General features: G+C 47.3%; 1 protein-coding gene across 1 annotated transcript in view; it reads left to right on the top strand.

The window, feature by feature from the left end:
• CAB39 (calcium binding protein 39) overlaps positions 1-15,926 on the top strand; it is a 46,872-nt gene that overhangs the window by 12,216 nt on the left and 18,730 nt on the right. The window contains exons 2-3 of the mRNA XM_007942101.2: positions 11,980-12,144; positions 14,255-14,373. Coding sequence (XP_007940292.1) covers positions 11,980-12,144; positions 14,255-14,373 — 284 coding nt within the window. The remainder of the gene's footprint in view (positions 1-11,979; positions 12,145-14,254; positions 14,374-15,926) is intronic.

Here is a 15,926-nt window from a genome sequence, read left to right as displayed (position 1 = left end):
ACTACCTCACTTGTGAGAGACGATTTCTGATGATTGTGAAATAGTACAATAACGAGTAATATAATATTGCAGTGGGAGTATGAGATTCCAGGCAAGAGATTTAGCATGAAATTGAGTTTTTTAAAGTCTTGAAATAAGTCATTTATGCTAACGTTTGGCTTGCTCATTGCTTATTTTTCCACCTCATTTTATTTTTAAATGGGAAAGCTGACAGTGGAAAGTCTACTTCAGGAGATGCTTGTGGATAATGCCCTTGAAAATTTGAAGTTGCTTGCCCCCTTACCTGGGACAGGGGAGAGTATAGTTCTGATATGTTACAGTGAATTGAGGTGCGAAACTTAGAGCATTGTTATTGCTGAGTCGATGTTGTAACTTAAATATTTTAACTTAAAAACATTTCTTAAAAGGTTTCAATTACAAATAAAGTTGTTATCAACTAGTTATATGTGTTATATTTGGGAAGTCAGTGCGACTATGTGGAGTAAGAATATGCCTGGCCCTGCTGGCAGCTCCAGGACAACTTCTCCTCATTGACCACCTTGATGCTTAGCTCGGGGAAGCCCCAGGCCTCTGTGACTCTGCTTCCCTGGGGCTTCTCCACACTCCCTCTGCTTATAGCTGCTTAGAAGAATTACACGGTGAACGACTTTTCAGTAGCCACAAGTAAAACTAATTAGAACTTCAGCGAAATTCTGTGCTTCTCACCCAGACATGTAGCGGTAAGCTGGTCAGTGAGGCACAAGCCGAGAGTGAGGCACATTTTCCAGTCAAGCAGGTGGGCCTGTCACAAGGGGACTGTTCTCTCACATGCTTCTCTTCATGACCATGTATTTATAAAACAGTTGGCTCCTGTTAATAAAGCAGCCTGTGCCCATGAAACATGAGGCTAACTGGCCCGTACAAGTATAGCTTCTGTGTCTTGGAACACAATGTTCAACTGACAGAAACTTCCCGGACAATTCAGCCAGTTAATAAAGTGCACCCACTCCTCACTTACCGACATGGTTAGGTTCCAAAAAAACATTTCATCATGCAAAATTGGCTTTGTGTAAGAGTTGGGGGCCAGGCCGTGTCTGTGATGCCAGTGTTTCCCCTGATCACTCACCACCTATTGGGTAGTCCCAGCACATTTTGGAATACACATGGCATAGCAAGCCCTCCTTCCCCACCTTGCCTTCCCCACTACCACGAGGCCACGAGGGTTGGAGGTGATGATGGTCAGGTGTTGCCCACTGCCTCCCTCTGTGTACCCTGGGCAGGGATCCCAGTCATCCTTCTCCCATTGCCCACCCTGGGTGGGGACCCCACTTGTCCTCCATCCATCCCAGCCCTGTGTGGCCCCCTGCACTTTCTCCCTACCAAAGAGGCAAAGAGGCCTCAACTTCTGACCTCCTCTAACCCCACAAGAGGAAGACAGAATCATCATCAGTAGCCCAAGCCCTATTCCTGCGAGGCCAGACATGTTGACTCCTTCCAGCCCATTCACCAACCCTGTCACCAATTGTTCCTCCCACAGCACCCACCACCTTTCTACTGGGTTCGATAATTGACTGCAGTGGCCACACAGAACTCATATTATGGGGCTTATTAGGGAAGCACCAGGCTACAATTCAAGTTCAGGAAAAACGCTCAGTCTCTCTCAGCCCGCTGTCTCTCAGCCAACAGTCTCTCTCAGCCAGCCACTCTCCCAGCAATACGTGTCTCTTGGTGTCTCTCTCAGCAATGCGTGTCTCTTGGTATCTCTCAGCAATGCGTGTCTCTCGGGCATGTGTTTCTCTCGGCAGCACGTCTTTCTCAGCCAGTAGTCAGAGAGACTTCTGCTTCTAGGAGGCTTCCTTTTGAGCCTGACAGAGTGGCCAAACTAGCCAATCATAACATCAGAATTCTAAGCACCTGTGAGACAGCGAACTTCGCAGAACATTGCTTTGTGCCACTCTCAACAGAATACCCAAGGTGGATAACTTTAATAATCAGGAGCTCCTCGGTTGCTCACAGCAAATTCCACCACAGAGTTTACAAAGACTTATGCTAGAAAAGCCGTTGTTGTTGTTGTTGTTATGTGCCATCAAGTCGGACCCAACTCATAGCGACCCCTTCTTGGGTTTCCGAGGCAGTATCACTACGGAAGTAGATTGCCCCGTCTTCCTTCCGAGGAGTGGCTGGTGGGTTTGAACCTCCAGCCTTCTGGTTAGCAGTCAAGTGCCTTAGCCATACCAGGTAATTTACTACACCACACTCCTCTTCCAGCCTCCCCCCACTGACTTCCCCAGCACCTTCAGGCCCTTGCCCTGCTTCCTCCTGCTCACCCACAACCTCAGGTCATCCCGCCATTGCCCCACACCCTCCATGGCCAGACAGAGACATCACAGATCAATGGGAGAAGGTATCATTTGGCCACTTCCCCTCACATGGCCGGTCGTCACTGGAGCCTCCAGTATATTGTTCCAGGTGGCCCATGGAGAGCATCTCAGGCCTAGCCGTGGCCCCATATGGGGCCCAGGCCATCAGAGGCATCACCTGAGAATTTTTTCAAAGTTGGAAATGTGAAATGTCAGATAACAAAATGATCAATAAGTGAGGAGAGTAGTTGTGGTAAAGCCATGTCATGTGTAAATCACCATCATAGCAAGAGTGTTACAAAGAAGTGTAAACCCTTTCCAGAGCCCCTCAGTATGCATTGGGAAGGAAGTCAAGAGATACATATGAAGTTGCAACACCCCAAGGCAAGAGACAGAAACAGGGCAACAACTATGGTAGGCCATAGAGGAGGAGAGTGCCAAGGAATGAGGGCAGGTATCACGGTTGCAGGGGCTCTAAGCATGGAGAGCAGTAGTGTGAGCATTCAGACTTTAAGGCAGGCTGGAGCTGAGACAAAAATCTCCAAAGTGAGAGGGTGAGACTAGATAACAACAACAGCGAAGAGAATTGGAAGACCTTTATTTGGAATTTAAAAGCTTGAGAATTAGACTGGATCAGCAGTCGTGTAGCCCAGCACCTGATGGTCTAGTAAGACCCACATGATTCCCATGAGGGAAGGCTAACAGTGGCAAGGCTAACAGAGCTTTGGCGCTTTCGGTCCCTTTCCTCAGCACAGAGAGCTAGACCTCAGGCTTGGAGCTGAGGAGGATGCCTCTTCTCTGTGAGGAGAAGGCAAAGTCAGCGGGTTGACAGACTTCTAAGACTTACAGAATGGTTGCCAAAAGCTCCCCAGATGTTAACACCGTACGTGATCAAAATGAAGACGACAGCGTAGCTGCAGTCCTGATAACTAATCTATAGACCTTCTGTCAGATGTCATCATTTGTCCTATTGTCATCTTATTTCTGGACCAAGATCCAGTTCAAAGTCACACATTATATTTAGTTGTCACATCTTGTTGTTAGATGCCATTGAGTTGGCTCTGAGTCTTAGAGACCCTGTGTACAATGGAACCAAACGTAGCCCAGTCCTGTACTGCGCTTACAGTCTTTGCTGTGCTTGAGTCTACCACTGCAGCCACTGTGTCAGTCCATCTTATTGAGGGTCTTCCCCTTTTTTGCTGACCCACTGCTTTACCAAGCATAATACCCTTCTCCAAGAACTGGTCCCTTCTGAGAACATGACCAAAATAAGTGAGAAGTCTGGCCATTCACACTTCTAAGGAACATTCAAGCTGCACTTCTTCCAGGACAGATTTGTTTGTTCTGGCAGTCCTTGGTATTTTCAGTATTCTTTGCCAACACCACAACTCAAAAGACATCAATTCTTCTTTCATCCTTATTCATTGTCCAGCTTTCACATGCATATATGAGGCGATTGAAAATACCATGGCTTGAGTTAGGTGCACATTCGTCTTTGAAGTGACATCTTTGCTCCTTGACACTTTTAAAGAGGTCCCTTGCAGCACATTTGCCCAGTGCAGTACAATGTCTGATTTTTTGACTGCTGCTACCATGAGTGTTGATTAGATCCAAGTGAAATGAAATCCCTGACAACTTCAATCTTTTCTCCATTTATCATGATGTTGCTTATTGGTCCAGTTGTGAGCTTTTTTTTTTTTATTTTTATTTTTTTTATGTTGAGGTATAATCCACACTAAGACTGTAATCTTTGATGTTCAGTAAATGCTTCAAGTCATCTTCACCTTCAGCAAGCAAGACTGTGCCATTTGCATATCACAAGTTGTAATGAGTCTTCTTCCAATCTTGTTGCCACATTGTTCTTCTTATAGTCCAGCTTCTCAAATTATTTGCTTAGCATACAGATTGAATAAAGGATGCAACCCTCATGCACACCCTTCCTGATTTTAAGCCATGCAGCATTCCCTTGTCCTGTTAGAACAGCTGCCTCTTGGTCTGCATGAGTACAAGGAAGTGTTCTGGAATTCTCATTGTTTGCAATGTAATCCATAATTTGTTATGATCCACACAGTGAAAAGCCTTTGCATATAGTCAGTGAGACACAGGTAAATATCTTTCTGGTATCTTTGCTTTCAGCCAAGATCCATCTGACATCAGTAGTGATATCCCTCATTCCGCGTCTTCTTCTGCTTGAATTTCTAAAGTTCCCTGTCAGTATAGTGCTACAGCTTGTCTCCTTGACTGTGGGACAGTTTCTCGGTCTTTCTTTTACTTTTATGACCTTCACACTTTTGAACAGTATTGGCCAGTTATTTTCTAGAGAATATCATTAATTTGGGTTTGGCTGACGTTTCCTCATGATTCAATTCAGGTTATGGACTTTTGGCACGAATACCACAGAACCGATGTGCCATGCCAGGAGGCACAGGATGTCAGTGTCTCATTGCTGGTGACATTCTCTTTGATCTGTTGGTTAAGGAGATGTCTCCACTGTAAACGTACTATACTTCCTCTTGTCATTAATACATATTTTGGGGTAAGTGGGCAGCTTTTTGAAGGAGCCCTGGTATTATAGTAATTAAAGTGCTTGACTGTCAATCAAAGGTTGGTGGTTTGAGCCTACCAGCCACTCCGTAGGAGAAAGATGTGACAGTCTGCTCTCATAAAGATTTACAGCCTTGGAAACCCTATGAGGTGGTTCTAGCCTGTCCTGTAGAGTCATGATGAGTTGGAATCAACTTGATGGCAGTGGGTTTGGTTTTATTTGGGAGCAGGGAACATCATTTTAAAAAGCTCTCCAGGTGATTCTAGTGTGGCACTAGGGTTGAGCCAGAAGGTGGCAGAAGGGTTGAGACATGAGGGTGGAATGTGGAAGGTGAGGATGTTTTAATTAAAGAAGGTCTTATCTCACCATAGAAGAAGTGAGGCTCAGGTACAGGCACAGAGAGACCATAGTGTCCTGAGGAGAGTGGAGAAGCTTTGAAGTATCTGCTGCTCAGAGTGACTGGTTGGAAATCACTGTCTGAAGGAGTGTCTCTGAGCTGGTTGAAGGCAGTTGAACAGCATGATTTTTTAGTGAGCTACTTTTTCACACTGCTCACAACCCAGGGAACTGAAGTAGAGCAAGTTATCAGTAAAGGACATGTAAGGGTTTCCAGGAGCCAGAGACTCCGAGCATCGCCATGGGCAGCACTGAAGCATGGCGTCGAAGCAGGTTGCAGAGTCAGGAAGCAGCCAGCACACTAGATGAGATGTGATGATTTCAGCAGGTTGGAAAGGGCACGGTGTTTAGAGGACCTGGAAGTGTGGCTAGCTCAGAAGGTATGAGGGAATGGGGAGGTGACAGATGAGAGGATGTAGTAAGAGAGTCAGAGAGTGTATTACACAGTGCAGGCAGAGCAGTGATGGGTCCTGGGCGTGGTGGTTAATACAGTGCTGAGGAAGGGGAAACCAACAGTGACAAAGTGTACTTGTTCCACGCTCAGCATCTTCAGTAATTCTTACTGAACGAATCTCAGGAGAAAAATCGTCATTTCTTGTGGAATACTTCTTAAGCTTTCCGGGTTGTCTTTTGGTACTATTTCCTTTCAAAAAAAAAAAAAAAATATATATATATATGTTTAATTTTTTATTTTTTGTCTTACCTATTTGTACTTGTCCGTGTAATGGGGAATAGAAATCACACATATAAGTGAAATATGCATAGAACTAAAAGGCATGGATTGAAATATGAACTTAATCTCTTTCATTTATCAGAACTGCTAACAAATAGGGGAGCTCTAGTGGCATAGTGCCTAAGGCATTTGACTGCTAACCAGAAGCCTGGCGGTTCAAACCCACCAGCCACTCCTCCAAAGGAAGGTTGGGCAATCTATTTCCATAGAGACACTGCCTCAGAAACTCCAGGAGGGGTCACTGTGAGTCAGGTCTGACTTGACAGCAGTGTGTTTGGTTTTTTGTTTTGTTTTGTTTTTGGCTAACAAATAATAAAGTTGGTGAATTTTAGTTTTTTATTTTGTGCTGGTGAGTATTCTGTGTAGATGGAAACTACTCATGGAAATGCCCGGGAGAGCTAAGGAGGCATTTGGGAGGCCCTTATCCATCAGTGCCATTATCTGCTGCTTGGGCAGTTGAGAGAGTGTCATGTGCCTATTAAACCTCCACTCTTTAGGTTTGTTTTTGGCATTGTGTGTGGTTCTGGTTCTCAGAGTGTGCTTGGTATAACCACCTACATCAGAGGCATCAGGTTTGATTAGTTAGAAATCAGTCTGAAAATGTGCAGGGGTTGGGGTGTTTTGTGGAGAGGGATGAAAGGGAGAAGTAGAAACAGAAATAAGACAAACCAGCTCATGTCAACACAGTTACTGTTTTGATGTATTTTATTTATCTCATCCCTGCCCCCCCCCCTTTTTTTGCTTTTCTTCTTACCCATTTTTTTCAAAACAAATGTACAACGTAGATTCCAAAAACATTCAAACCAGTCTGAAATAGAGATAGATACAAAGCAAAACTGCCGTTCATATTTCTCCCCATAGAAATGGCTATGAGCTCACCAGGAGTTAGTTTGTAAATTCAGCTCAAGGCAAGTCACTACCCACCATGCCTTTGAAGACCCCTGACTTGACCCTGCGGACCAAGGTGGAGGGTAGGTGGCCTGTGTTCAGATCGAGCAGCTGTATTCCTCCCCACTGTGAAGCAGACTGCTCTTAGCTCAACACCGGATGCAGTAGTTGGCTTCCACTGGGCTCAGCTTGAGGGGTGGCCACACTTTGAGAGCAGTGCCTGCCAAGATCCAGGCCCACGGCACGTGCTCGTGAAGTGAAATGGCCAGCGTGCTGGAATCAGCCCGTCAGTCAGTGTCTTTCTTAGGTCACCACTGTAATTCTGTCCAGTAGGTATTGGCTGTCATTCAGGAGTGGGCCCCTTCCTTTGAACTACACTAAACTGGTCGCCTGTCAGGTGATTTGTCTTTTTCCCCACTCTTGGAGGGAAGCCTGTTCTTGTCCAGTATTGGACAGCTATGTTGATTGCTCATTCTGACATTTTGCCCCCTTTTGTTAGTGGCTAAAAGCTTACATCAGCTATGGTCTTGCTTTGCCTGTTCTCTGACCGGCAACCTGAGGGGAGTCAGGAGACGGGAGTCAGAATTAGGTGTTGCTTTCCACTCGGGTGTGGTTGCCAGGAGTAAGCCAGTTGGCAGTGCCTTTTTCTCTTTCTGGCCGGAGTACAGTGTGGTTGCATGAGTTCAGCTTGGGGTAGCAAGACCTCTGTCTGTGTTTCGGTTGAGGTTTGTTTTTTTCCCTTCAGCTTTCTTGAGGAGCTGTTTCAGGCTTGTCCTTCATTCAGGTCCGTGTAGCCACACTACAGTTTCAAGAATTCCTTCACTGTGGTATGGTGACATCACTGCTCCCTATATCCATTTTGATACAGGTTTCATCTGCGTTTTATATCCCAGTGATGAATTGTGATGCTGTGCACCCAGTCACGAAGCGTGTGTGGGTCACGGCAAGCACTGAGTTCCCAGAGGAGCAGAAGGAAATCGACGTTAATTTAGAAATCACAAGGAAAAAGGGAATTATATACAACTGTGGAAAATGCTGTGAAGAAGAACATGGTGTAGGAGCATATATGGTAGAATTTACCTAGAAAGACCATTGAGCTGAACAATGATGGGCAGGTGGGAGTTGGCCAGGAGGTGGCGGGAGGATGTGAGTGTGAAGGCCCTTCTAGGAGTAGGCAACCACGTGTGCAGGGACCCTGGAAGAAGACCAGTGGCTGGAGCATTGGAGCATAGACAGCTTGGAAGGAGTTGTACAGGGTGAGGTTGGGAAGGACCAGATCGTGCATGGCTTTGGAGGCCTTCCTGAGAGGGAGTTTTACACAGGGAGTGTCTTAATCATATTTGAGCTGTGATGTGGATAATGGATAGGAGGGGCCAAGAGTGGTTGCAAGGAAGCCATTCAGTAGGCTATTTAAGTCCAGGCAAGAGTCGGTAGGCATTTTGACTTGGGTAGTCAGTGATGGTAGAGATGGAGATGAATGGATAGGTTTTGGATACTTGGTGACTCTGACATGTAGAATAGCATCAACGTTAAACTCCCCTGAGGTGGGGAACAGGAGCACGATATGGGGAAAGACCACGAACTGTTTTAGATACACTAGGATGCAGATTCCTTGAGACGTCCAAGTGGGTACATTTGGGGTCAGCAGGAATACACGTTTACCCCACTGTCCAAAAGGAGAGCATTGCTGTGAAACCTTTCGTGAGCTGGGATGGCATAAAGCAAAGTAGCAGTTACCACTAATTTATATGGAAAAACTTTCAAACACTCCTAGACCCGAAAAGGATCTACCACATGCTACCAAAGAACATGTAAAACCTAAAGTAACACTGACGCACAGTGTTCCCCAGGAGCGCTGGTGGATAGTGGTTCAGACAGTCATCTGCTAACCAAGAGGTTGGCAGTTAGAACCCACCGCCACTCCATGGGAGAAAGGTGTGGCAGTCTGCTTCTGTGAAGATTTATAGCCTTGGAAACCACATGAGGACAGTTCCACTCTGTCCTATAGCACTGCTATGAGTTGGCATCGACTCGATGGCAGTGGGTTTGGTATGTATATATCCATACATACACATACATAGTGTTCACAGACACGGTTCTAAGCTTTGGTAACTTGATGCTGAGTGTAGTTCCCAGGGAAGGAGCTTGGTGATGCCGCTCTCACTGTTTGGGGTGTGCACTGTCTCTTTAACAGCTCGCTGCAAAACCAACACTGAATGCTAGTTTCATTGTTTGCCTTTTTTCATAAAAGCAAAAATCCTCTGGATTTCAGATTTCTTTCAGTTAGCGAAACAGGTGCTGACGTGGGTCTTCAGTGAAAGCAAAATGGTATGAATGTGAAGCAAACTCGACAAGTGGGCTAACTGGGTACTGGTATGGACCTCAGCTAAGAGGCCTGGGTCAGAGATAGGCATCTGGGAGGCACCTGGGTCTGGATGATAACTGAAGGTGAGTGGGGATGAGATCAAGGAGCCCTGCTGGCGCAGTGGTTAAGAGCTGTCCTGCCGAACAAAACGTTGACAGTTTGAACCCACGAGTCACTACGTGAGAGAAAGATGTGCCAGTCTGCTTATGTAAAGATTTACAGCCTTGGAAACCCTATGGGGCAGTTCTAGTCTGTCCTGTAGGGTTGCCTGTGAGTCGGAATCGACTCCATGACAATAGGTTTAGTGGATGAGATCACTTAGAGAGAGGTTACAACATGAGAAGACGGCCCAGTACCCTGCCTTTAGGAATGGCCAGTATTTAAATAACCTAGTTGGGGGTGAGCCAAAAGGGAGACAGAGAAAGAGCAACCAGAGAGAACCCAAAACCCAACTGCTGGCAGTTCCAACTCACAGGGTCCTGTAGCGCAGGGAAGAACACCCCCATCGGGCCTCCCAAGGGTGTAAATCTTTGTAGAAGGAAACTGTCACATCTTTGCCTTGCTGAGCGGCTGGTGGGTTTGAACTGCTGGCCTTTCAGTTAGCAGCTGAGTGCTTTACCCACTCCACCACTAGGGCTGCTCCTGCCAGAAAGCTAAGAGAGAGAGATGATGGTGGGGACCAAGTCACAGAGGACAAGGAAAAAGAGGTTCTAAAGAGAGGGTGTAGCCAACAGCCTCCCACGCTGCTGAGAGCCTGCATGTAACGAAGGTGGAAAATTGTATTTAATGGCATCTAGGTCATTGGTGACTGACCAAAGCCAGTCAGATACTAGGTGTGATAGCCAAGGGTAGGGGTTAGAGCGTGACTGAAGAGCAGAAACAAGCAGGTGTTCGGAGGTTTAATTAATGGAGTTGGTGGTGGCTGAAAAGAACTTGTGGGGTTGAGGGAGAGCTTCTTTGATTTTGTTAACAGGAGTCTTGATCATGCTTACAAACTAATAGGGAGAAAAAGAAGTTGAAAGAAGTTGAATATATGAGGAGATGAGCGCAGGGCTTCAAACCGGTTCACTCCGGTTGGACCCCTTGCTGAGGATTTGCCTTTCCACGGGATCTGCTGAGTCAGTCTGCATTTTAAGAAGACCCCCGGTGACCCTTACAGACGACCAAGTGATTCTTCCCTTTCCGTCACCTGGGGTCTTGTAGATTCTGGTCAGTAGGTTTGGGGTGGAAATGCGAATTCTCAGCAGGGGCTGCAGCTGGAATGAGCCTGTTCACAGCCCTGGGTAGTAGACAGGGTGGGTCCTGGGAAGGCAGGAGAGCCAGGAGCCACAGCCGGTGGAAGGGTAATAGGGTCAGCAGGTGACGGGTGTCCACTGATGTTGAGAGCAATGGCGGACAGGTTGCCGTTCAAGCCCGAAGGACCCGCAGCCAGCTTTCTGCCTCCCCGCCTCTCCCCTGCCTTCTGTTCACCTTTTGTTACCAGAGAGCTCAGGGTGTGGTTTGAATTCAAATTCAAACTCCTGTGATGATTCAAAGAAGAGCATAAACCGAGGTCTGTGGAAGTTGCCAAGGAACTTCAAAATGTTGGTTCAGCCAGAGGAGCAAAGGGAGCTGGACTGACTCCTTAGGGCCACTGGTGAAAGCCAGCAGGTGGCACACTCGGGAAACGTGACAGACCGTCACATTCCCTGCTCAGGATAAAGATTAATCAAATGGAGTTGAAAAAGCAGCACATGGACTTAGATGATAAGAAAACACTTACTGCTGCGAAACTTTTTAATCTCCTGGCCCAGAAAAATTACATTCTGGGCTATTCAGTTTGAGTATGGGGTGGAGAGCTGTTGCCAGAAACCCCCGCACGTTACGGAGTACAGTGAGGTAGCAGTAGGCTGCAAGAGGTCAAGAAAACTCAGCCGTGGCTGCCCGCTGATTCTGAGTGAGGATTCCCACTGGGATTATTAGGACAATGATTTATAAGCGTGTCGAGGACGCCCCGATTCCCAGTTCCATCTCCTCAGCCCTTGGAGATAACTCTCGGCTTTTCCCTCCCTGCGCTGTGGCTGGACACGGCAGGCAGAGGGCGAGGCCGAGGGCCACTGCGCTTGTTTCCCTTCTCTCAGGAACCGCTGTCCAGTGCCGCATGGAGTCCAGTGTCTAAGAGTCATGGTTTCATCTGTGTTAGTCTGGCTTTTAGCCTCTTTTGGAGAGGACGGGGAAGTGACTCTCTGCCTGGTCCTCTGTCTTGGCCAGAAGGGCAGCTCCCTCATGCTGCCCCTTAGCCTTGTGGTCAAGGCCTGTTCACCTTCATTGTCCACCCTCACTGCTCTTCCCTCCGGGTCTCGCCTGTGACATGCTCTGTGCTTCTCTCTCCCTCAGCCTGGCTCCTGTTCCTGTCCCCACACTCGCTTGTCAGAAGCTGTCCACTCTGCGTCCTCTCAGGCGCCTCTTCCCTGATATCCCCCCATTCAAGGACGAATTGGGGTCCCTTGTGGAGCCCTTTCTGCATTCTGTTTCTACCAGTGTTTCAGCACACGTGCACAGGCCTGCGTCCAGTGTGTGTCTTGAGGGTGGGAGGGCCCTGCCCACCTTTGGGTGCTGTGTGTGGTCCTATAGGTGCAGAGCAGAGTGAAAGTACTAACACGTGTAGGTACGGGGATGTTTTTTAAAATGAATGCTTTCTTCCTCTCTCCCCAACCCCTCCCCTCAAAACCAGGCTACGGAAGAAGTTTCCAAAAACCTCGTTGCCATGAAGGAGATCCTGTACGGCACCAACGAGAAGGAGCCGCAGACGGAGGCCGTGGCCCAGCTCGCCCAGGAGCTCTACAACAGCGGCCTGCTCAGCACGCTGGTGGCCGACCTGCAGCTCATCGACTTCGAGGTGCGCACTCGGGGTTTTGTCTTTCAGGAACAGAACGCTGCGCTCGGTCTCTCCGTGTGTTCTGTCCTTTGAAACGTTAGGGTTCCTGCTGCACCCGCAGCCCGGGGCTCACAGGCCCTGTTACCAAGCTGCTCCCCTGTTTCACTGCATGTCCGTGGACTTCGTAGGTACTCGTTTGCCCTCTTGCTCAGGCCGTATATAAGAAGCAGCTGTTGGAGCACTGCAGTGCCTGGCTCTCAGGAAATAAACAGAGATCAAAGAAGGTTGGAGTTTTACGGGTAGATGACATCTTAGAGAACGTCCAGTTACACAGTGAAACCCATGAGAGCCGGAACACAACGGGGCTGCCTTGTTTTTCCAGGTCTCACAAGTTTTCCATCTTCGACAGGGTGTGGTCCAACCACTTTCCTCTCGCTCATTTTAATAGAAAATTTTGAATTTTTCTTCTCTGACGGGTCTCTGCCTTACACGGGTTCTGGCTTTGCAGGTTTGCTGTATCTGTTTTACCTGTTAAAGCTTCGTTACAGCAGAGACCGCAGTCTCTGCCTCACGTGGGTTTCTGCTCAGCAGTGCTTTTAGATTGTTCACTAACACTGAAAAAGCAGATCACACGCATCATTCCGCTCTGGGCTTGCAGTCTTTGGGGGCCCTACCTAGCGCACAGCCACCGTCCTCCACGCAGGACCTCCACAGACGCATAGCTTGCTGTCTTCTCAGGGCCAGCTACACCCATGTGCATTTCCTGCCCGGCCCTCTTGCCAGGCTTTTATAGCTGGATCATGCCCTGCTAATTAATAGTGAGTTTAACCCTGAGAAGAATGGTCCCTGAGCCTGCTCAGTCCAGGGGTGTACGTGGTGACGGAGGCCTGGCATGGGCAGGACAGTCTTCCCTCCTCTCTTTGTCAGGGGTGGGCTTTGTTCGAAGCCCCAGTGTTTGTCAGCCTGAGTAACTGGATGTCTGCAGAGGTGCTTGAAAGACAGGTGCACGTTACAGGGGAGAAAATGAGAGACATGTAACCAGATTAAAGTTTGAGGAGGGGTGGGAGGGGGTGGTTCATAAGTTACTTGAATTTTATAATATTGATAATAAAATTTTTATTCAGAGGAGAAATAAAATTATATTTCTCTCCTACTGTACAGCAGGTAGAAGAGCTAGGGTATTCCCTGCATAACTGATTTCACGTGTTTTGATAGTCTGTCAAATTCCAGCACCAGTTTTATTTCCTCCGGGAAGCTGGCCATGGGCTGAAACAGCTAGTCCTCCTTGCTCAACCCCCACCCCACCGCCCAACCTGGACATAGAACTGAATAGTCGTTTGGAACTTTGAAGACATCAATTTAAAAAAAAAAAAAAAAAATGTGCCCTTGAGACCAGTTCTTGGAGAGTGCTGTTACTGCTGCCAAGATGGCACGTGCCCCAAGGTGGTCTCTGTGCTTCAGGCTGGGTGTTGGAACGGGGCTGTGCACTCTTCTGATTCTGAGGTTCCCTGGATGGTAACACTGCCCGTCCATTTGATTGATAAAGTACAACAATGTAATGAAGTTGTGCTTCCTGCAATACTTGGCTCCTTCATTATTAATCCCTATAAAGTTTTTCCTAAGTAGACCTTGTTTAAGGAGCACGTGCCGGGATCCTACTTGACATTAAGGCTGAACTTGCAGAATCCCCTCCCCTCCCCTCCCCTCTCCTCCCCTCTCCTCCCCTCTGTCATTTAAGAGGGAAGTAGAGGCTCCAGCTCGAATGTCCTGTCTGATGGTAGGAGCTTGCTCCATGTTGGGTGCACCGTGACCGGTAGCAGGGCTTTGTTGCTTACACGTCTGAGTCAGCATGATTCTGAGTGAGAAACGGTTCAAGTTCTGTGGGGAATGTAGTGAGATTTCACTTGGTCAGCACATGGTTCACGTGAAAAATAGTAGAAGTATCAAAACTTAGAATTGGGAATTATAAATGAAGAGAGGTAAGAAAATGCTAATGTCTTTGAAGCTTTTAAGTCAGATACTCAGTCATCACTATAAATATACAATGCTTTTATTTGAGTTTATTTGGGAGGGTGGGTGGGCATTTTTATGTTTAGTCAAGTAAATATTTTAATGATTGTATTCCTAACAGGGCAAAAAAGACGTGGCTCAAATTTTCAACAATATTCTCAGAAGACAAATTGGTACAAGAACTCCTACTGTTGAATACATCTGCACCCAACAGAATATTTTGTTCATGTTATTGAAAGGGTATGTACAATGTAATAAAATTTATATTTTTAGTTCAAAAATAAAAAAGAAAGTTTGCCTGGAGCAAAGCCAGGAGGGTGAAGGTGGGGGAAGCACTTTCTCTGTCATTTGGTCGCCACTGTCCCATAGATCTCCAGCATACGCCCCTCCTTAAAATTCAGTTTGTGAGCTAAATTGAATTTCAAAACGCCCTACTAATGAGGAATTTAAAGTCAGGTGAATTGTGAGCCTCAGATTCACAACTCAAACCTGACTGAAGAAGGGAAAAGACAGATGTCTATGGTCTTACGTCCGTTCTGGAAGATCAAACGTTTGAATTTTGTTACAATATCAGGTAAACAGTGGACACTGGGCACATTGTAAGACAGTAAGAGCTGAGACAGCTTGGGCACTGGGCAGACTTTAGGACAGAGCTGCCATGATACCTACCCTTGGTTAAGTCAACCAAGGCTGTGTCTGTGAGGCAGCCGTCTCTGCTGTCTGCCTAATGTGGCCATTCACTAACTTAGTTTGGTAATTCACAGGACCACATCTTCCTGGAGTTATTTCTGCACTAAGCAGGCATTTATGTTTGCGTAGTAGTCTGTCAGTTTAAAAAACAAACAAACCCAAAAAGCCTAACACTAAAACTTTAACAAACAACACAGTTTCTCTTCTCCCTCGTCACCGGACCTCCCTGATTGGCCGGGCAGCCTGCTGTTGTTCACACCAGCACTGTTGCCCGTCCCGGGACAGTCTGCATCTGTTTGTCTGAGCATTTTTGGTGTATTAAGTTGGTGGGCAAGCATGTGACTCCCTGACTGTTGACATGAGTCAGCTTGCTGTTCTACCCCCAGCTGTACAGCTTGCCTCACTCTGATTCCTGTCTGTGCAGTTTCACTCCCCCAAGTTCAAGCTTGTGGAGACAAAGCCCGAGTAGGTGCCTGCTCTGAATTCCCGCCCACCAGCTCCCTCCCTGTCTCAGACCGCACGCATGCACGCACGCACGCACGCACCACTGTGCAGGGCTTCTGGCATGCAGGGCCTGGCTGCGTCGAGCCGGAGTTGCATGTGGGAACAGGTACTGAGTGAAGCGTCTGGTGGGTTGATGTGCTCAGATCTGCTTCCACATGCCCTGGTGTATTTTTAAGCCAGTTTCTTTTTCCATAGAAACCAGTGCTTATTAAAAATCCATAAATTAGTTAACATTGCCTAAATTTTCTTCAGAGTTGACTCTAGCCAAGAGTTTAATATGAACATTTTAATCACCATAAGTAAGACTTTTGAGATACAATTTAAAGAAAAAGTTTTAAGCCCTCATCTGAACCAGCCAGAGCAGAAACCTCAGCCAGGGAGGAGAGGAGAAGGAACATGGAGATGCAGCTGGGAGGCGGGGGGTGGGGGGCGGGGGTGGGGTCCAAGAGGAGCCGCTCCTCCCCTCCCCCTTTTAGCCTTCATTGTAGAAAATACACAGAAACTACAGGGAGTGACAGACACATCACCGAGCCTCAGCAGTGGTTAGCCTCCTTGTCCTGCCGCCCCGCAGCCTCGCATGGAACACGACTTCAGTATCC

Source organism: Orycteropus afer, unplaced genomic scaffold (genome assembly GCF_000298275.1).
Source record: "Orycteropus afer afer isolate SDZICR_OR568_19922 unplaced genomic scaffold, OryAfe1.0 scaffold00006, whole genome shotgun sequence".
NCBI lineage: Eukaryota > Metazoa > Chordata > Mammalia > Tubulidentata > Orycteropodidae > Orycteropus > Orycteropus afer.
This window is presented reverse-complemented; position numbering and strand designations above follow the sequence as displayed.